The sequence below is a fragment of the Rhinatrema bivittatum genome, chromosome 13 (assembly GCF_901001135.1).
Source record: "Rhinatrema bivittatum chromosome 13, aRhiBiv1.1, whole genome shotgun sequence".
Lineage (NCBI taxonomy): Eukaryota > Metazoa > Chordata > Amphibia > Gymnophiona > Rhinatrematidae > Rhinatrema > Rhinatrema bivittatum.
The window spans coordinates 12,224,812-12,246,378 of NC_042627.1; the positions used below are offsets into that span (position 1 = coordinate 12,224,812).

Here is a 21,567-nt window from a genome sequence, read left to right on the forward strand (position 1 = left end):
TTGGGGTTTGCACAGGACGGAAGACCATGCATTTCGGTTTCCCTTTCCTGGGGGTGGTGCTGCCGCCTGCAGATTCCGGCTCCGGTTTTTTTTTTCGCCCGCACGTTTCTGGTTTATGCTCTCTGGCTCCGCTTTCCCAGCTGCAGTCCCCAGCGGGGGATGCACGGGTGCCCTTTGGTCCCCCCCCTGCCCCCGGCTCTCCTCCTCTGACTGCCCCTTCAGTACCTCGCCAGGCCGCGCTGCTTTTCTTTCCTCCTCTCCTTGTCAGGGCTCGGGCGGATCTTTTTCCCCGCGTGCACCCGGAAGGAGCCGGGCAGAGAGAGTGGGGGGGGGGGAGGGGAGCGCCGCGGAGGAGGCGATGGGGAGCGCGGCGGGTGCGCTTTCCCTGGGCCCGCTCTGGCTCTGCTTTTGAAAGGTAAAGCTTTCTTTTTGGCCCGAAACCGGGACGGGGGCCTGGGCACGGTCTCCGGTCAGCAGCAGGGACCGGCAGGGCTGCAGGGTGGTTTGCAATGAGGGGGGACGGGGGACGCGGAGATCTTACCGCCCGATGTCATAAGGTGCACTCCGCTCTGCGCAAACTGTACCGCCCGTGCAGAAAAATGTGCGCATTGCCCCGGGCCGGCAGATGAGGGCGTGAGCTATTACCCACCCCTGGCTTAGCTCAGGGTTTCTCAGCACTGGAAATTGTACTCTTTGTCTGAGGTGGGGTAAAGTGTCAGCCTGGGGGCCAGGAGCTGGAGTACCAGGACCGGGACTTGAAGCTGGGATTTTGTGTTTCAGTAGCGTGCTTTGCGCGCAAAAAAAAAGCATGTTTTCTGTGCAGGAAGTAGGGAGATCGATATTCCAAAGCCATTTAGACGGATAACTGAAGAGTTATTGGTCTAAATGGCTTACTCAGCTATATTCAGCCTTTATCTTGCTAAATTCTAGCCAGCTAATAAGTTAGGTGGGGGGGGGGGGGGTGTCTGATCCAGTCAAAGAGTTGCCCTAAAGTTAGCCAGCTATAGTTAGCTGGCTAACTACTGAAGATAGCCGGTTATATTCAGTTGTGCGGCTGCACTTCTGAATATGCCTCCAAAGTTGGCTGGATAAGTTTATCCGACTAACTTTGCTATCCGGACTGTATCTGAATATAGACATCATTATTTCTGTACATGAATCATGTTTGTCAGTGTGCTAAATCTTTGCTTACATTTTCCAGTTTGTGTGCATATTTAAACTCCTGATGTATTAGAATACCATTACCTTACTGCATCGGGAATTAAAAAAAAAATATATATTAAGTTTGTGCTGAATTTTAGTGCATATTTTTAATGTTCAGCTAGTTACATTGGCCCCAAAGGTAGCTTAGATCTGCAGTCACTGCCATGAAGATGCCTGAGGATGGTTTTTATTCACTGCTCTGTGAAAGAGTGAGATAGGACACCTGGGGATAGGTGTCTATTCCTTGCACCATGTGATACGGTGAGATGGAAGGGACAGAAATGTCTTGGGATTTGTCTTTATTCTTTGCACCATGTGATAAATGCCTGGGGATTTTCTTCCCCGTGTGATACAGTGGGATCGATGGGATAGAAATGCCTGGGGATGGTCATTTGTTCCTGATCCTGCACCACATGACACAGTGAGATTCAGGAGATCTCTTGCTCAAATGGAAATCTGAGTAATTATGATTATTCTAGGTTTTGCCTGCTGTGCTTGTCCTGGGAGGCTCGGGCTGGTTGCAGTTTACCATACAGTGAAGTTCTTCTTGGGAGTGTGTGACTGCCCAGCTGTTGACCATGTTTGACCGGTCGGGATACCAGGCCCTCCCCATGGGGGACTTTGATCGATTTCCCTCCGACGCTGGTCTCTACGGGTCTCAGAAGAGCTTCTTCCATCTTGGCCCTGTGGAATCGGCTCTGGGTTACATCACAAGAACACCTGGTCAAGACTTTCCAGGTGAGTGTTCCTAGCGGAGTGAGAGCTCTGCGCAGTGAGCAACAATTCACCCTATTCAGGGCCAGAACCAATTGGTGAGAAGGTCCAATCAGACAGATCTGCAGCTCAGTCTGGCCGGAATAATAATTCCAAATCCCAGATCTGGCTGCTTTAAAAGCTGAAAGGCTATCTTGGTGATTTGCATCAGTTGTGATTCTTATTTTTTATTTGGCTGTAAACTCTCGCCAGCTCTTTTACGGTTCCTTGCCATCTGGAAACTGTGGTTCCCTTATTTTTCTTCTCTGAAAGTTAATTTTTAGCGTGATCAGTATTTCCTTGGAATCGAGGCACATGAGAGCGTGCCTCGATCAGCAGTTACAAAAGAAATATTCCAGCTCTAAGGGCAGTTTCTAACAGTGAGGGTAGTTGTGAGGGCAAAAAAAGGTTGTGTCCACCCTCAAACCAGCAGATTGCTGGGGCGAAGCTCGGGAACAATCCGACACTCGGACTCAGCAACGTGGGCAGGGGCCTAGAACAAGTAGGAAGCCGGGCTCTTCACTCTGCCCTCCCTGGGGGTTTGTTAAGGAGTTGCTGGGATAGTGGGAAGGCACTCCTGGCCATACTGACGGGCCGATACAGTAAAGTCCGTGGGAGAGCGGCCCTTCACCGGTGCGCGTGATTCTCTATTTAAATTAGGTGACACGGTAAAAACGAGGAAAAGGAGGCGCTAGGGACACCAGCGCGTCCCTAGCGCCTCCTTTTTGACAGGAGCGGCGGCTGTCAGCGGGTTTGACAGCCGACGTTCAATTTTGCCGGCGTCTGTTCTCGAGCCCGCTGACAGCCACGGGCTCGGAAACCGGACGCCGGCAAAATTGAGCGTCCGGTTTTCGGCCCGACAGAGCGAGAGGATTGTGCTATAAAACCTTGCCTTGTTGGATTATGCTTTGAAAGGTGTTGCTGTGCTTTCTTCAGCTTTTCTTTGCCCTCCCTAAACGTTTACAGCCCCTTTGTGGGCGGGTTATTCACGCAGCTGTCGGCGTCTCTGTCTGACACGCAGGCCGCGTGGCCTCTGATGGTGCAGGTTTCTCTGTAGCGTAAGGGCCTTGTACAGTGCTGGAAGGGAGCGCTCATGCCAGCTGCGTAGATGACTTGGATTTCAGCAACGTTTTAGTAGGCGGCACTCTCCCTGCTTATACTGGAAGCTGCAGGCTCCCTCACCATTTTGTAGCTCTTACACATGCATTCCTGCCACCCTTTTGTAGCAGCTCTGCTGCCCCGCTCTCTCTCTCAGCTCTGTCTCTGCTGCCATGCTGTGCATTTACCCACTCACTTTTCATTCCTTTAGCAGATAAGTCTCAGAGCTGGCTTTCGTGGATCTGCCATGGGATTGTCACAATCCTGGTCTTTGCGCTGCTGGTGCTCACCTTTCCTATCTCTGCATGGTTTGCCCTGAAGGTAAGGCACAGCTCTCGGCGCTCAGCAGGTCACGCTGTAGCGATAAGACAGGCCCTTCCACTAATCTCCAGGACACCCACTGCCCCCATCTGTGGCATGCCACCCACCCACCCCTCTTATCTCTGTGAGTTTCCTTTTATACCTACTTTGATAATAAGCTCTTTGGAGCCGAGACCTCCCTTGCCTTGTCTACCTTGTGTTAACAGATTTACTGTATTTATTCCAGGGTTGACATACCTCCGTTTATCTTAGCTTGCACGTGTTGTCAACACATCATAAAATAAAGCAAGAATAATAATCCTGGTGGCCCCACTGCGAATGGGCCACAGCTGGTTAAGCAGCTGGAAGTGCAGAGATACAGAAAAGACAGGGAATTCGCTTTAATACATTTAAAAGTTTATTTTCTGCCAAAAACATGCTTAGAGTTGTGCATTACTAATGCACAGGTCTGGCAGAACAAATGGTTCTTGCCATGTTAACTTACCTGGTCCAGATCCCCTTTAAATATTTTTAAAAATTTTTGGTAAAATGAAATTCTTTTGGGAAGGGGTGATCACATTCACAGCAAGGTTAACATTAAAACAGCAGGGTTTTTCAGACTCATGATTTTGCCTTGTCACCAATTCTGTGATTCAGTCACAGATTTGGCATCTGAAGTCTCTTTCCCCTTAAATTTAAAAAAAAAAAAAAAAAAGTCTGATTTTCATGATGTGCTCATTATTGAGTGGGTGCAGTATTTTGTGTGCTGTTGCTTCTTATTGTGCCGTTAGCATTTTCTCATCGAGTTTGTTTATTTTTATTTATTTATTTACTAGGTTTTCTATACCCATCACTAGGCGATACCATCGTAACGGTTTACAATACATAAAACTGGGTCACAACATAAATAATTCAAAACAATAAAAAACATTATTTTAACATCACTAAAATGTAAACAATCATTACATCCTAAAATCTCTCAGTATATTCAAAATAAAATTAGTAAAACATCAGTAACTTAAATACTAAAATAGATGTTAATATTGTTTAATTCTTTACTTATAAACCAAACATACAGCAGATACATAAGGAAGCAAGTTACATGCAATAGATATTCTGTGGTCCTATATAAATCATGGACTTGCATAGTCAAAAACCCTGTAACCAGCCGCAGCACGTGTCCCTTCTGTGACAGGTTATAATATACACGTAATTTCTGGCTTCCATGCCATTGACCCAAGGCTAGAGCTAAAGTCAGGCCTTATAACCAGGCGACTGACCAGTTAGTGACTGGATGTGCTCTCTGTAACCCGCCTCATCCATGTATGGAATAGTGAGCCCAGGACTACCCCCTTACTGCATCATATTTGTTTAAGGCTTCTTTCAATGAGTGAGTTGGGTTTTTCTATTCAAGGTGCGCACTTTTCATTTAAACAGCGATTGTTCTGACTCCTCCGCAGAGCCCCACCTACTGCTGGGAAGCAGGGTCTGCAGTGCTTGGGACAAAACGATCAGAAAGATTACCTCCTGCACAAAGTTATTTAGAAACTTCCACACTGGATCAGATCGGGGGTCCATCAAGCCCAACAGCGACCAGTCCGGGTCCCAAATAGTAGATGGATTCCATGATACTTTTGCCCAGGGATAAACAGTGGCTCCCCCAAGTCTACCTGATTAATTAATAATTGTTTGTTTTTCCTCCAGGAAGTTATGCCAAGTTTAGCCGGTTTCATTTTCTCAAATGTCATGACCCCTGTAAGCGCAAGGGATGCCCATGTGTCATGTGGTTAAACCTGTAAACGACTAGGGGGACAGGAGATGGCATGAATGTCACGTGGAAGACCTGCAGACGCTTGGGAATCCTGCTGCATGAATTCTGCCTGTGCTTTCTCCTCCCCCCCCCCCCCAGATAATCCCGCACTATGAGCGGATTGTGGTGTTCCGGCTGGGCAGGGTCCAAGCCCCCAAGGGACCCGGCGTGGTTCTGTTGCTGCCGTTCATTGATCATTGGCAACGGGTCGATCTCAGGACGAGAGCCTTCAACGTCCCTCCCTGTAAGGTGAGTCATGCCGGCACCCAGTCCGTGAAGTTGGCTCCTTTTTTTTCTCTCTTTTCCTGGCTCCTTATTTTTACCTCTCAGTGGTGTTTTTAGCAATGTTCAAGAACAGAATAGTCTAGCGGAAAAGTCGCGGATAGCAGCTGCCCTGGTGTGAGGGAGTCTGAGGTTTAGTTTAGCTTTTGTGGTTGGGATGGAGACTGAAGCTTAAGTGAAATTCTGTCAGCACATCGAAGGAGAAGGAACAGAGTATGGTGGGACTGGTGCCTGCTCTGGTGGAGAGAGGTACAGCTTCTGCCTGACACGGAAGGCACCTGAAGTCCTGGGGCTAAGGGACAGGAATCTGGGAGGCCAGGGGTATGTGCCTGGGCTAGGAGGCTGGCTGGGTGGCTTGGTCTTGGTATTGCGTACAGTATTACAGGATTTCCAGGGTCAATTTAGCAGTCCCATCCACACCTAGGAGCTCTGCACCTGTCTCTGGTACTCCCAGAGGGGTATTGGACCCTGGTGCAGTACTTATGGAGGGAGTAGTGTTGGGCTCTGGTGAAACATTTATAAAGGATTCTTATCAAAAACCCCTGTCGCGCTTCTCAGAGATGCTCTGTCCTTGTGGATTTCTGCAGGTGACTACCAAGGATGGAGCAGTGATCTCAGTTGGTGCTGATATCCAGTTCCGGATCTGGAACCCAGTCCTGTCCGTCATGTCTGTGCAGTGCCTAAACACAGCCACTCGAATGACAGCCCAAAACCTGATGACTACAACCTTAAGCAAGAAGCTCTTGCGAGAGGTTCAAATGGAGAAGCTGCGTATTGGAGACCAACTGCTGGTAGGGCTTCGCCTTTTATATTAACCTGTCCCTTCCTTCCTTGCCCTGTACTTCTTCCATGCCAGTGTACTCTGTCTCATGGAGAGTGCTGACCACTACTCCTGGAGCAGTGAGGCTCAAATGTTTTTGTTCATTAGTCTTTGGGAGGTATTGCTATGTCTTAAGACCCAGCACAAACCAAAGTGATGTCATAACAGATGAATATTTCCCATTCTTCACACCTTTAGTGCTGTGAGCCAGTTAAACTTATAGAAAGTAAATTCTCCATTATGGTAGATCTCGATTTAACCCAGTGGATCACTCGCTTCTCCTACAAGGAAGGCCATATATATTATTCCTAGTTTTATTTGTGCTGGTATTTCTTTGTTGGATCATTCCATTAGTGCTACGCCATTGGTATGGGCAGATCGCTTTATGGTATCCTTCCAAAAGTGCTATCTGCAGTCCACATTTAATCATGATTGTGTGACCTATGTTCTTTCCAAGACCATATGGACACAAAGGAGAACAGACTGTAAGAGAGCCCTGGGGTATTACCTAAAGAGGATGCAGCTACACAGTCAAGCTTCCCAACTGCTCACGTCTTTTGATCCCAAAAGGTTGGGAATGACAGTTGTCAGATGAGCTTTGTGGCTAGTTGACTGTATAACATACGGTTACGGGCTGGGGCTGGTGTACAGATTACAAAGTCTGTCAAGGCTCATCAAGTGCATGTCATGGCAACTTCTGTGGCTCAATTCAAGTTCATTGCTGTTGAAGACATTTTGCAAAGTTTCTTCTTGGTTGTCCGTGTAGCCCATCGTGTTTCGAAGAGACAGTGACTTTAGACAAGTAGTTCTGCACAGCCTGTTCACCCAGTAATCCACTCTGGGGCTGGGTTATCTTTAAGTAAGTGCTTCTACAGTGCAACCCTCAGCTTGCGACTGCTCACACGTAATGGCTGCTTAATGCCTGCTGGTTGATGGAGAAAGCAAGTTTGCTTACCTGGAAACAGGATTCTCTGTAGATTGCAGGAAAAATTAGCCATTCTTAATACCTACCTACCTCACTAAAGCTTAAGTTTTGGAAGAGACCGAGGGACCCGTGAGAAAGCAGGCTTGCACGGGAACACTGGAGCAATTCTCAGTGAAGTCGTTTCTAAGCAGTGAGAGCTGGGTCTCTGTTGGCGCCGTCAGATGACATCACCCACACATAATGGCAAACTCATCCTACTCTCTATCTGGAGAACCCTGTTTACAGGTAAGCACATTTGCTTTCTCTGTATCCTTTCCCCATCCATTATGAATCTAATCAGTGCTTCTCTGTGTCTACCCTTCACAGGTTGACATCAATGAAAAGACTAAGTTTTGGGGGCTCGAGGTAGATCGAGTTGAGTTGATTTTCGAGGCAGTGCTGAAGCCAGGTGAAGACATGCTCCCGGGACCCTTGATGGTGCCTCCTGCCGTTTCGGGATTGGAAGGGCTGGTCGGCCCCATTCAGCAGCTTGCAATGCATTTACTAAGCAACAGTCTAGCAGGAGCCAGTCAGAGCACAGATCAGAGTGAAAACCTTGATACTAGTGAGTGTTCAATCTTGTTTTTAAAAGAAAAATTATTATGCTAGATTGCCGAGGGTTATCATATGTTACCTCTTATAATGTCCCTTCTGCACAGTGATTTTACTCTGACAGTTGGTACGACTGCTGCGGTTTTTGATATTTAAACGTCACAATTAAACTTGGCATTTGTTTCTATTTCTGGTATTTGTATATTAATACTAACTTTAAAAAGTCTTTTTATTTTGGACTGAGTACCCAGGACTCTTCCACAATAAAATGAAAAGCCCCTGAATACGATCCAGCCTTTGAATTCCTATAGCCCAACGTTTCCCAACCGGTCGGCACACACTGGTGTGCCATGGCTGCAGAGCCCATCCTGCACTCGTTTTTTTAAAAAAACAAAATCAGTGCCAGGATTGAGGTACAAAAAAGCACGACACGCAGATGTGCATGTGCACTCAGGAAGCAGACTCGCTGCCGCTGTGTGTGTGCAGGCAAGCGAGAGGTATCAGCCTCGCAGGCCACGGGGGCGGGAGTGGGCAGAGAGAGAGGTATCAGCCTCGCAGGCCACGGGGGCGGGAGTGGGCAGAGAGAGAGGTATCAGCCTCGCAGGCCACGGGGGCGGGAGTGGGCAGAGAGAGAGGTATCAGCCTCGCAGGCCACGGGGGCGGGAGTGGGCAGAGAGAGAGGTATCAGCCTCGCAGGCCACGGGGGCGGGAGTGAGGGGAGAGAGAGAGCATTGTAAGAAAGAGAATATGACTATATATATATATATATATATATATATATATATATATATATATATATATATCTATCTACCACTGTAAGAGGGGCACTTCCAACTCGGGATGGATTTTGGAGAGGGCAGTGTTGCATTGGTCTGCCTAGGGTGCTACAGACCCCTTGCACCGGCCCCTGCTGCTGGTGAAATTGGAGGAGGCCAAGAGCCGGGCAGAACACAGAGATCGCAACCTGCACAAAAGTTAAGTGAATGCTATTAAATAGAAAGGGGGCAAGTAAGGAAACTGTTTTAAGTCTCTGCAATGTGCTTGTGTGGCATGAAATCCTTCCCCTCTCTCTCTCTCTGCCCCTCCCTCCACCAAGCCCAATCTACAGAGCTCTTCTGTTGCCCCATCATAGCCTTCCCCTTGCTCTTCCCCTTTTCCATCCACAGAGGAAAGGAATGGGGCAGTGGAACTGAGGGTCACAGTTTAAGCAAACAATAATTATAAAGTAAAAAATGTAGTACATTTGTTTTTTATTATTAATAATGTGCTGGGGCCAATGAGGGGTGAGTTGTGCGGAGGGGGAAGGAGTGGGGGCGGGATCTGGTGTGACCTAAATGTGTTTTGTTTATGTAAGTGCGCCTTGGGCTGAAAAAAGGTTGGGGAAACACTGCTGTAGCCCATCAGGTGTTCAGGATATGCATGAGATAAATTTGCATGTACTCCCATGTCTTTATAAGGACACTTTTTGTCTTGACTGAATTAAGTTCATTACCAATATTGTGGGCAGTAGTCAGCGCTGGTACCAGCAGCCAGTAACCCAGGGAAAAGGGTCTGATCTTTCCACCCACGTTGGGAGTGAACTGGGATCCCAGAGAGGTTTTCAGAGATGAGAGCGCTCGGCAGGGATGAGGATACCAGAGGAGCCAGAGAGTAGGAAAACCCCCCACTACCTGCAGATTGGAATGATAAATGGGAAGCACCTGAGCCCAGTGACCTTTGAACTGTGCTTCAAAACCTTTCATCTTTTCAGGAATAGATTATTCCAATGCTTGCTTTATGGGCGTTCCCACAGATACCCTCGGAGCTCTTCAGGTTCTTCAAAATTCAGCTGCTCGCATTCCTAACAGATTCCCAAATGCGAGATCCTCTCACTCCAGTTTGATGTTCTCTTCATTGGCTTTCTATCCGGTGGAGAGTTAACTTCAAAGTTCTTTATGCTGATTCACACATTTTTCAGTAACACTTCATTACCCTGGCTTATCTTCAGTCCTGCGCATTTACAACCCAACGTGTACCTTAAAATCCACACACAAAGGTCTTCTTGAGGTCCCCACTCCTTGCATAGCTCACCTTGTTGAGACCAGAGACCAAACGCTTTTACTTGTTGGTCCTCTTTTATGGAAGTCTGTGCCCGAATTTTTACACATTGCACTAACACATTTAAAAAAAAAAGCCTTGAAAACTTTGCTCTTTAGACAGGCATCTGGATGTAAGATCTATTAAGAAGTCATCACTTTTGATGGAATTGTTTGCTCATTTGACTCAGTTTGGCTGCACACCTTGATTGGTTTGAAGGACATGAGGAGAGTGAGGACCCTCTCCCTGCCAATGGAGTACTAAATTGTGGCCAGATGTGCAGGTCGTCTAGGGTTTGCTCAATATCTATTACTTGACTAGTCGCAACAGATCATAGTGCTGTTGGGCTGCTGTCTCCGTTCTACGTTTAGCCTTTGTCATTGATTATCAAGTTGCTTCTTCTCTGCTGCCGCATAGCAGGTGAAAGCGTTGAGGTGGTGAATGAAGTGGACTCTCCTCCTCCTCCTCCTCCCTTGGTGCCGAGCCCTTGCAAGACTTATCTGGGTGCAGATGAACTTATCTTGGCTGTGGAACTCTTCCTCTCCGAGTCTCTGGTTCGCCAGGTTGGAGCCTGCTACCAGTTTAACATCACCCGCCCAGGGGGACAGCTGAAGACGTACTTCTTGGATCTCACAGCAGGTATGGCGGCACGCTCTCATACTTTAAAAGCAGTTGCACCTCCCACCTAATGCAAAACTAAGATAATCTGGGAGACGGACCTTACTAAGACAAGGAGTAAGAGCTGCTGGCTGTCTCCAGAATAAACCCGTACATTGTTTTAACACGAGATAAAGAAAACGACCACAGGATCCTCTTCCTCCTGTTTCGCATCACTCTGTACAGCTGACGTTAGATGCTTTGGACATGATATTCGGTTTTGCTGCAGGTAGGAGGTGCTACTGCTCACATTTATTTATTTGTTTAAAAACCTGTTTATACCGCTTTCTCCATGGATTGTTCAATGCGGTTTACAAGTAAAGTAACGTACATAATTCTTATAAAGTCATTAACAGTAAGCATTAGATAAAGGAAGATTAAAATAACATGCATAATAAAACATTAACTAAAAATAGACCTAAAACTGGGTCTGAAAATATGCAAGTAAATAAAAACTCAAGAATGCTACTAGGTAAATAGAACACAATGCTGAGGCTCAGTCAGCATATGCTTTCCGCTAGTACAAATACGATGACCAAATTCTAACTTTTTAATACTGAGAAAATCCTATTAAGGTGACTAATAAGGAGAATTCACACCTACTCGTGTGCCTGTTTAAAAAGATAAGTCTTCAAAGTTTTTTTTTTTCTTTTTTTTGGAGTCTTTTAAATTAGTGATGTCTCTTAAAGCATCTGGGATTGTAAATATCCCTCATGTTTGTGTCTGTCTTCTTTCTTTTGATATTCCTTCATTTCTCTTTCCTTCTCTTCTTTCAGTCCTCAATTTCTCTCTCTAATTTTTCTACACAGTTCATGAAAACTCTCTTTCTTCAGTGCTGCCTTGCTGTCTCAGCAGCCCCCCCAGACAGCACTTTACAGTGATATTTAACAAGATGAAAAAATAAATTCTTCAGGGTGTCTGGCAAAAAGCCGCCATCAGTAGTTGAAGGAGTGCATTTGCAGTCGTGAAACGTCCATTGCCGAAGGGCATGACCCATACTGCCACTGCAGGGGTCTGGAGCTTGACCCGGCCAGCTGTTACAGTTCTGGCTCAGTGTCCCCTGTATTCCCAAATGTCAAGGGCCTGGAAAATGGAGGAACTGCATAAGTCCGCCTTGCCTGCCTCCCCAGGAATGGAGTTTGGCAGGAGCGCCTCGTGAATTTCTCCCCCTTCGGTAGAACAGGCTGAATCCCCTGGGTCGCGTAATCAAGGGGAATGCACTGAAAAAAAAATGTAAATTATTCTAACAACCTCCGTTTTTAATTGTTTATTTAATTTAAATATATTGGCTTCTGTTTGTCCGTCCTCTGGGAGACGACATCAGATGGGATTTAGGGCCCTATGTTATTTCGAGGACCTGACTGAGAAAAGAAGTTCTCCTCTGTGCCCATCTCAGAAACCTCCATTCCTCAGGCACTAGAGCGGCATACTCGGGGTGCAGAAGGGGTGTCTGCCCACTGGGCTGGTTTACAACTCCATAAGGTGCCTGGTAGTGAAGGGAGTTTGTGGCACTGGTGTTGAGATGACACCTGTGCTTGAATATTCTTCTTCTTTTTTGTATCCTGAGTAGTAAGGAGAAGCGTCCTTGTCTTGCTGTCATTTATTCTTTAATTCAACCAACACAAGACTTCTCCAAAGATGTATTTTTGTCCATGAACTTTCAAAACCAAACAAGTCCCTTTTTCAGGTGTCTGTTTCCTTTTACTGTCAAAGTCTCTGGTGCCGTTTCTCTGATTTTTTTTTCTGAGCTGAGCTTATTTGCTTTGGTGGCAGTTGAGCATTGGAGAACGGTGCTTGGCACCACGCCATGGCTTCTACTTACCAGCCCAGTCTCAGCAATGCCTTGCATGTGTGTGTGTGTGTTCCCCTCTGCAGGGAAAGGAAAAGCCGGCCACGGAGAACCCGAGGGCAAGCCCGACGTAATCCTGGAAATGTCAGAAACCGATCTTCAGGCCATGGTGCACGGTGACCTCCAGGCCCTGGGGGCCTACATGAGCGGAAGACTTCAAGTGCGCGGTGACTTCAGGACAACCTTAAAGCTAGAGGAAGTCTTCAAGGCCATGATGCACCGATGACGCGCCTGCTGCTCGGGCGGAATTCCCTCGCTCCGTCGCATGCCATGGCGAGAGGCAGAAATGAAGGCCACGTTGAGAGGGGATCACCCTCAAGCCCATTCCAGCTAGCGTTGCCAGCGGACCTTCTGATGCTCCATGTCGTCAAGCTATTTGAGACTAGATCTGGTTTTCCGACTTGTGCCTCCAGTGCTCGTGCAGAGTGCTTTGGAGTGAAGGTTAAAAAGAAAATGCTGCCTACTACAAGGAGGATTATGAAGTACTGAAGAGAGAACTAATTCAATTTGGATGCACAGCATTAATGCTCCAAGTGTCTTGTTATGCAAGATGACTGTAAGCTGATAACTTTTTCCACAAGCAAAGATGTTTTTAGGTTTGAGGTCCAAACAGACTTGCCCCCCTAGGCATTGTATGTACCCTTTCTGTCCAGCACTAATTACTGCTGCTTCCAAAAATAACAAACTGGAAGGCCCTAAACCTCCCCAGGATTGGATGTCAATCTCATGGGGGCATGGAAGCTCAGCTGGCATCACTGCTGCACAAGAAAATGTAAATAACATATACATTTACATATGTTTGTTATGACAGATGGCATTTGACTGGGTTTTATTTTTCTTAATTTCCATATGAATTAGGAGGGTTTTTTGGCCGTTTTGCAGAACTGCACGGCAACGGGTGGTATGGTTGCTGTTCCTAGAGCATCAAGGTGACACATGAAGTTTTTGGGTTTTTTTTTAAGGTGGTGCAGTGGCAGTGACTCCTGGGATGGTGCCTGCCTCTGCATTATAGTAAGGCTGCCAGATGGCTTCTATGACATCAGAGACAGGCTGAGCAAGTTCCTGTTTTTGTCCCGATGAATCTTGGGATGTGTAGTCTCCTGCTGTTCTCAGTACAATGGGAGCTACAAGTCCAGAGATCCAACAGAGCACAGCAAGGGCCTGCTCAGCCATCTGGAAATTGTAGACTGCAGGGGCTCTGTGAAATGCTTTACCTTGTGATTTTCTTAAGAAAGACTGCAGAGCTAATGAGTCAGATCTGTGAATGATGTTGTAAGCGCCTAGCAATCTGTACCCCAAACCCAAAATATTGTCATGATTTCTAAACACATGCCAGAGGTATGCAGTGCTTTACAGAGAGATACAGTGGTCAGCCCCTTTTCCTTGAAGTTCACAATCTAGTCAAGACTGACGGACACAACAAAAAAAACAAATAAGAGACCTCAGGTAAGAGAGCAAAGCCATGACTGGGAATCCAGAAGGTAGGTGGGATTAAACTGAGGAGGGGGAAATGATCAAGTATGATAGGTGGGGTTCTGGAAATGTTTCCAGGAGAGCTCTAGCTATGGCAATTGGAGCTAATCAGCCTTGTAAACCGTGAGGAACGTCAGTCACAGTTCCGCTTTAAGAAACTGAGAATACTGGAGATTTCGGCTCCTCTCCCAAAAGTCCTTTAGTGTGTAGGAACCATGATGCTCTTAACTACAATTCTTTGGATTGGGAAGGGGCTTAGTGGACTGAGATTTTGTAAAGGTTATTTATTTATTGCTTAGTTGCTCATGTCCTAGGAAATCATTGCTGTCGCTGAAGCAGAAGGCTGTATAAATAGAAGAGGTGGTCATACAAGTCCCTAAAAAGGCCCCCTCCTCCTCCGCCTTCTCTCCCCGTTTCTATTCTGTTATTTACTGTCCAGAAGGGTCTTGACTCACCTTTTGCTGAAGTAAAGGCTGAAAAACCTTTGACAGGTGTAATGTTAGCCCTGTACACTGGGAAGAGAAATGCAAATCCTGCTTGGTACCTGCTGCTATAGCTCCCGTTTCTACTAGGGGGGGTTTGCTTTGCTGTTCTTTGTTCAGCGTGGCATTTATATGATGTGTAGGAATTTTGTGATTTATCATTAATTATTGGACTTTTCATATCGCTTGTAAAAAAAAAAAAAAAAAACCCCACATTAGCCACGCTCAGAAGATGCAGCATAAAGCGTGGCCTGGCTATCCATCCCTTGCCTGCTGCCCGTTTAATTACCGCACTCCAGAGCTCTTGCCTGTAACTAGGAAAGAGGCGTGAACGGTTGCATGTGTTCTGCAAAAGGAGCTCCCACACCTTTAAGAGCCATTGCTGGTGTCTCTTGTTGCTGCCGGGTGCTGAGAGCGGAGCCCAGATCCTGGCCTGGATCCGAGCTTCAGGCAGTGGGGACTTTTCTGTGGCCCCCATCCTAATCAGCTCCGAAACACGGAGTCGGAGGAGGTTTTGTTAGGAAGGGGACTAGCTGGACTTTAGTCAAATGAGGTTTTCACTAAGGATGTGCATCCATTTGAAATTAAAGTGAAAAGTGATCCGAATGAGCCCTTTTTCATTTTGTTTCAAATGAATCAAAGAAAAAATGAAATATGCTGTGGATTTTTTTTTTGTTTTGTTTTCGGCAAATGGTGCACACAGTTTGCCAAAAATGAAAATCATGAAAAGAAGGAAAAAATTAAAAACCCTGAAAATGAAAAACAAGTCAACCCCCTCCCAAAAAAAATATATGAACTAAAAATGAAAAACGTTATTGTGTGCATATGTCTAGTCTTTAGCAGTTTCCTAGCACTGAACTAGCTTTGGATGACCTTTGCATGAGTTTGGATGAACTATGATAGTTGTGTTGGGTTTGCTTGCTCCCTTTGACACAGTTGATCATGAGATTCTACTTTATAGGCTCGTGGCACTTGGTGTCTATAGAGTAATGTGGAGCTGGTTCCACTCCTTCGTGACAAGTGGATCCTAAAGAATAAATCGTGAGTTCACAGTTCTTTGGATCTCCACCCCTTAATTGTGGGCTCCTTCAGGGGTCAGTTATATCTGCTGTTTTGTTTAATATCTGTTTTAAAACCTGTGGGCCATATTATAAGGGAGACGGGTTTCAAATTCCTCTACTATGCTGATGATATACAACTTTGGGCCAAGTTGGCAAAGGATCAGGATGGGATATTGGGAGAACTGTAGGACTGGTACAAGTGGTTCTACAATGGATGTCATTAAATACATTGGCCCTTAACCCATCAAAAACTGATGTTTTATGGGAAAGGAAGGCCAGTTGTGATTTGGCCATTAGTGCCTTTTGATGGCCATCTCCTCACCCCCAAAAAAATGAAGTGAAAATTCTGGGAATAGTTCTTGATTTGGCTCTAACCATGTAACAAGATGTGAATCAGGTAGTTAGATCTTTGTTTTACTAATTAACAGGCTGATACAGTACAGTGCGCTCTGGTGGAGCACACTGTTAACCGTCATTTGGACGCGCGTTTTTGACGCGCTAGCTTTACCCCTTATTCAGTAAGGGGTAATAGCGCGTCAAACGCGCGTCCAACACCCCCCCCCCCCCCTTGAGACTAATAGGGCCATCAACATGCAAATGCATGTTGATGGCCCTATTAGGTATTCCTGCGCGATTCAGAAAACAAAATGTGCAGCCAAGCCGCACATTTTACTTTAAGAAATTAGCGCCTACCCAAAGGTAGGCGTTAATTTCTGCCGGCGCAGCTTTTCTGTGCACCCTCCGACTTAATATCATGGTGATATTAAGTCGGAGGTCCCAAAAGTTAAAAAAAAGTTAAAAATTTAAAAAATTTAAATCAGCCCACGGCTCGCAGGTTGAAAACCGGATGCTCAATTTTGCCGGTGTCCGGTTTCCGAACCCATGGCTGTCAGAACCGACGCCGGCAAAATTGAGCGTCGGCTGTCAAACTCGCTGACAGCCGCCGCTCCTGTCAAAAAAAGAGGCACTCGGGACGCGCTAGTGTCCCTAGCGCCTCTTTTTACCGCGGCCCTAATTTAAATATTTTGTTTTACTGTATCGCGCGCACAGGACACTGGCCTGTGCGCTCGCCCGCTCTCCCGCGAATTTTACTGTATCGGCCTGTAAAACTGGCACGAAATCTCTGTCCATATCTTTCTAGAGATAACCTAGCGATTGTGATTCAAGCAATGGTCATGACTGCTTGGACTATTGTAATATTTTGTATATAGGGCTTTCAAAACAATTGCTAGATTGACCTCAGTTTGTCCAAAACATGGCGGCATAGGTTTTATTGGGCCTGAGGTTATATGAGCACATTACTGCAGATTTAAAGAAACTCTAGTGGTTGCCCATTTCTTTTCATGTTCAATTAAACATGTAGCACATTTTTTGTTTTAAGATGCTTGATGTGGTGGGTCATCCTGTTTTAATAAAGATTCTTCTTAGTTTTTGTAGGCCAAATAGGAATTTACAACCAGCTATTGATGTCATACTCTGTTATCCAAAGATTAAAGAAAAGAAATATATGGAAATATGCAAACCATCCTTTTCATGCATGGTACCCAGAGTATGGAATTCCAGTCTAATGTTGATTATTTATTTATTTATTTTTTAGGAAGCAATGTAAGGCTTTGTATTTAATGGATGTTTTTAGAGATATTTGATTTTATTTAGATCTGCTTGTAATTCTAATGTTGTACTATACTTACGTCTTGCTGTAAGTCACCTAGGGTCATTTCGCATCACATAAATGCTAGAAATGAAATAAAAAATAAGGATGCTACCATGTTGGCTGAAGAAGCTCAATTTGTCTCAGATTATACTATCTACCGGTTCATCCCATATTTTGCTTCTACACGAGTATCTGTGGATGATGAGGACACAGTTGGGGCATGTCTGAATTGTGATAAAACTCCATCTGTATAATTTCAGTAAACCATAATACTAGAGCAAATCTGGGTCAACTGTGTTTTCATCAACTGACTGAAGATATAGCTGGTCAGAAAGGTATAGCATCAAGAGCCATCTCATCCGTCCTCAGCTATGTCCAGTAGGCGTCTGTTGCGACTGAAACCTATATTGAAGAGAATAAAAGAATTGCTGATGCAGTTTGGCGTCACGGCATGTGACGTCACGTCTTGAGCGGCCCAATTGCACGTACAGGGGCCGCTTTCGCCCGTGCAGGCATCCATCTTCGCTGGGAGGCAGGGGAGTCGCGATCCGTCTCCTCCGATGTCCGTCTCCGGAGGGGGGGGGGGGGGGGGCTGCAAAAACATTAAGTCGCTTCGTCGCTTTACACTGCCAGTCCTCTCTCCCCTCCTCCCGGAGCAAGGCTGCTTTTCGCGCCTTGCTTCGGGAGGAGGGGGGGCAGGACTGGCAAACCCGAGCGTAGGATTGCCCGTCCTCTCTCCCCTCTCTCTTGCTACTTTTTTTTTTCCCCTTTTTCCCGCTTTCGTTGCTTGCTTCGGGAGAGAGGGCTGACAATCCCGAGCGTCGGAGAACCGTCCACTTCCTGGTACCTGTCATTTCAAATGACGTTTGAAATGACAGGTACCAGGGTGTCCGTGAAGCGTTAGGCCCGCGCACCCAGGTTACTGCATAGGCGCTGTATAGCGCTCTATACAGTAAAACGGGTTGCGCGGGCCTAACGCTTCACGGACGCTTCTTAGACGCAGCTTGCATTTGCAAGCTATTTACATACAGGAGCGAGCGGTAGGTGAGCCGGACTGTGCGTGCGGCAACCGCGGGTGCGCCAGGCCCTAATGCAGCTCTTCCTACCGCTCGTTACTGGATTGACCTGTCTCCCACTTGTTCCTCCCTCCCCTCCTGAGCTTCTCTTACGTTCTTCTGCTGCTGTGAGTCTGTCATAAGGTGATAATAAAGCTCTTGGTTTATTCGTTCTTTCTCCTTGCAGCAGAGAGAGAGAGTTTGGTTGTGGTGTCATCAGATTCTCTGAGGGAAGAGTCTGAACGAGTACATCTGTTCCCAGAAGAGAGGGCAGCACCAGCAAGCACAGTAATCTAATCAGAGGAAGTCTCACTCCCTTGCTCTTTTCTGCTTACAAATATACTTCATAAGGAGGGAATCTGATTGCTGTGAGAGAGTCGCTAGTTGTGTAGCAAAATTGTCCAAAAATAGCGCTCTCTTGCAATCACAATTCTAAAAATCTCAATCAGGTTAAAAAAATCACTAGATCTAGCAATCAAATTGCTAAATTGGTAGCACAAAATTAACACATGTAAATTACCATGTATTAATTAACACTAGAATTATCGTGCTAATTAGTATGGGCTAATTAGCATGTGATAATTATATGCTCATTCTATTGCTATTTAGCATGTGATAATTAATACATAATTATCATGTGATAATTGCCACATGATGATTATCACATTCTAATTAGCATGTGGTAATTAAAACATGATAATTGTAATGTGGATTAGCATGTGCTAATTCATGTGCAGGGGAGTGGGGGAAATTGATGAAAAATGAGTTTCAAGATATGGCTTACAAATAAAAAAAAAAATACTCCAAGGGAAATAAAACATCGCCATGCTGACCAACCCAGTCTCTGTCCTTGCTCCTGATTGGCCTCTGCATCATGCCTTTTCTTTCTCAAGATGCAATTTGTTGGCGCAATTTGTTTGACCCATATTTTGACATCTGCTGTTTGAAACTGCAGTTTACCAAAGAGAGAGTCAGGGAAGCCAGCACTTAGGGCTGAAGTGAGCATCTGTGCTAAAGAAAAGAAGAACATTCCAGAAAAATGTTCAAAGTTTTGGAAGAGCCCCTCAAAAAGACAGTAAACAGCCTAGTCGAACCAAAAAAGCTGGCAAGATGCCATGCACTCTTTAGCAGGTAAGACATAGGGGTAGAGAATGGCCAATGTGTAGTCTGCATCATAGAAAAAGGTGGATGACCAATCCAGACATGGGAAACTCCAAGACAAGTGAAGACTGGTCAAATGTTCATATAGTCCATAGCATTTTTATCAGATAATAAAGTGCATAATTTATCGAGACTTGAAAATATTACAAGTGCATTTAGAGTCCATTTTACACTGTCCCCCAATGTTTCCTCTGCAACATGTTGAAGGCAGTTCTAATGTTTTGCTCTGCCCTTAGTAATAAATTTATAACTGTACCCACCACATCATGAAGGATCTGTGGTTTATTCAATTAAGACTTTCTTCTCTTTCCAAAACAACTGTAAAACTCACACCGCACAAATAACCGTAAAATGATTTTTAAAAATTACAGTCCATGTGGACATTTTGTGCACATGTTTATGTTTCTATGTAGACCACTCTGAAGTGGCTGAAAGGCAGACTATAAATCAAATAAATATATACATTTACCCGATCAAATTATCCACTGGTTAAGGTGAACACCACTTAGCCTTCTAGAAACAAGATCAGAGTTCAACAGGCTCTTTGTGCAAAATTGAGAGACTTACCGTAATATCACAGCACCAAAATGCATTTTGGTATAAAATCACAGCATAAAGGAATATAAGATTGGTAAGTCTATCTGCTCTAAGGTTTTTCTTTGGTTTTTACTTTTGCTCCTGTCTCTGTCCACATCCATTATAATTCTTTTTTTCTATACAACACCAGGTCACTAAACAGTCCAGATTCTTTGCTCTCATCAAAAGCCTTAAAGTATTCTTTTTTTTTTTTGTCTTATTCATGAATGCTCTTTCTTTATTGCTGTAGAGAAACTGAATATAGTGAGTAGGCAGGGTATGCAGAGTTCAGGAGCAGAACCTGGATGGTAACTCTCACACAATAGTCTCTTGGAACAGCCCAGGAGCTGGAATGGAGGAGGCCCTCGAGGAGCGAGTACCTGGTTACAGGGAACCCTCTGAGAGTGAGAAACTCACTGATCTTATTTTTATATTTGTACATTATTGGAGGGAATAGGATGTAGTTCACCTTTGATTGTAGCTACTACGTAATTTCTTTCTCTCATTCTCTCTCTCTCTCTCTATGTTTCTCCTTTATTAATTCTTGCATTCCCTCTGTTAGTGCTGTCTTCATGTTCAAATGTACACCCGATTTTATAACACGTGTGCGCTGCCGTGCGCATGTTATAAAATCCGGGGTCGGCGCGCACAAGGGGGTGCACACTTGTGCACCTTGCGCGTGTCCCGAGCCCTAGGGGAGGCCCGATGGTGCTGTTGTTTCACAGCTGCAGTCCCAAACTGCTAGAGAACCAAGTCGCATGCTGTCCAGCATACTTAAGACACTGACCATTAATATATTCGGCCAGGGCACCAAAATGCAGTACTGCAGAACTTCTCACCCCTCGGGGAAGTTGGTTAATAGTCACAAATAAACTTTACCATGTAGAGAAAGAAAAAGCAGAGGAGAAAAAAAAATTGCCCTAGAAACATTTCTCATTAGTGACACGGCTGTGGCTTTAATACTCCATCTTCCTGCCAAGTGTCTCGCAAACCATGCTCCCTTACAGCCACGGCTGACCTCAACCCGACTGACCAGAAGGCAGGGAGTTCAGAAATGCGGCTGCATCATCCACCGATGCATAGGGCAAGGGCTTGTTTCCATGATCAACCTTCAGTTTCGCTGGAAACAGTAGCATGAAGTGAATTTTTTTTTCAACTAGTTGAGAGCATATGGGTGCAAAGGCCTTGCATTTTGCCAAAACTATTGTGGAGTAATCCTGGAAAATTAATATCTGGGCCCTTTCATATATAAGCGTGCGATTAGATTGGTAAGGTTGCAAAATATCAATCTTATGTGTCGAGTTCAGCAATTCCATGATAATAGGATGTGGTTTAGCCCTTTGTGCAAGTTTCGGCCTGATTCAACGTGCTCTTTCTATTTTGAGGTCACCATGCTTTTTACTGAGTTGCAGCACCCAGGGTAGCCAATCTTCCAAAACACTGGCCAAATCTTGATCATGAATAGACTCAGGAAACCCGATGAAATGAAGGTTTCTCCTATGCAAACAGTTTTCTAAATCATCTATTTTGAGAGCTGGCTAGTTGTGCTTTCTTTTTAGGGTATTTATCTCCGATTTCAGTGTATGAACTCAATCTAAGTCTGACATGCTCGAGTGCATTTCCACAATTTGTTTATAGGAATTCACAAGCATCAGAAAAACATCATCAAATTTGGCATAAAGCTTATCAAATTTTGCCTCTAAAGTGGCAATCACCGTGGATGTTACCTCCGTATTGCTAG

General features: G+C 45.3%; 1 protein-coding gene across 3 annotated transcripts; it reads left to right on the top strand.

Annotated features, from left to right (window-relative positions):
* The first annotated feature begins 290 nt into the window (after window positions 1-290).
* On the top strand, window positions 291-14,547 carry STOML1 (stomatin like 1). Of its 3 annotated transcripts, none has more exons than XM_029575125.1 (8): window positions 291-415; window positions 1,683-1,941; window positions 3,266-3,375; window positions 5,264-5,413; window positions 6,034-6,237; window positions 7,558-7,795; window positions 10,276-10,497; window positions 12,391-14,547. In XM_029575125.1, exons 2-8 carry the CDS (start codon window positions 1,782-1,784, stop codon window positions 12,588-12,590), a joined length of 1,284 nt encoding a protein of 427 aa, XP_029430985.1. In that variant the 5' UTR covers window positions 291-415; window positions 1,683-1,781; the 3' UTR covers window positions 12,591-14,547. The 3 variants fall into 3 exon arrangements, with proteins under 3 accessions (XP_029430985.1, XP_029430988.1, XP_029430986.1); XM_029575128.1 differs by having other exon boundaries at window positions 10,279-10,497; XM_029575126.1 differs by having other exon boundaries at window positions 3,269-3,375.
* Window positions 14,548-21,567: the final 7,020 nt, after the last annotated feature.

What these genes read in the sequence shown, in the direction of transcription:
- STOML1 (XM_029575125.1), top strand. Translation starts at nt 1,782, where the DNA reads ATGTTTGACCGGTCGGGATACCAGGCCCTCCCCATGGGGGACTTTGAT. An exon ending in CTGCATGGTTTGCCCTGAAG is followed by an intron (nt 3,376 to 5,263) that starts GTAAGGCACAGC and finishes CCCCCCCCCCAG; the next exon opens with ATAATCCCGCACTATGAGCG. An exon ending in CTTCTTGGATCTCACAGCAG is followed by an intron (nt 10,498 to 12,390) that starts GTATGGCGGCAC and finishes TCCCCTCTGCAG; the next exon opens with GGAAAGGAAAAGCCGGCCAC.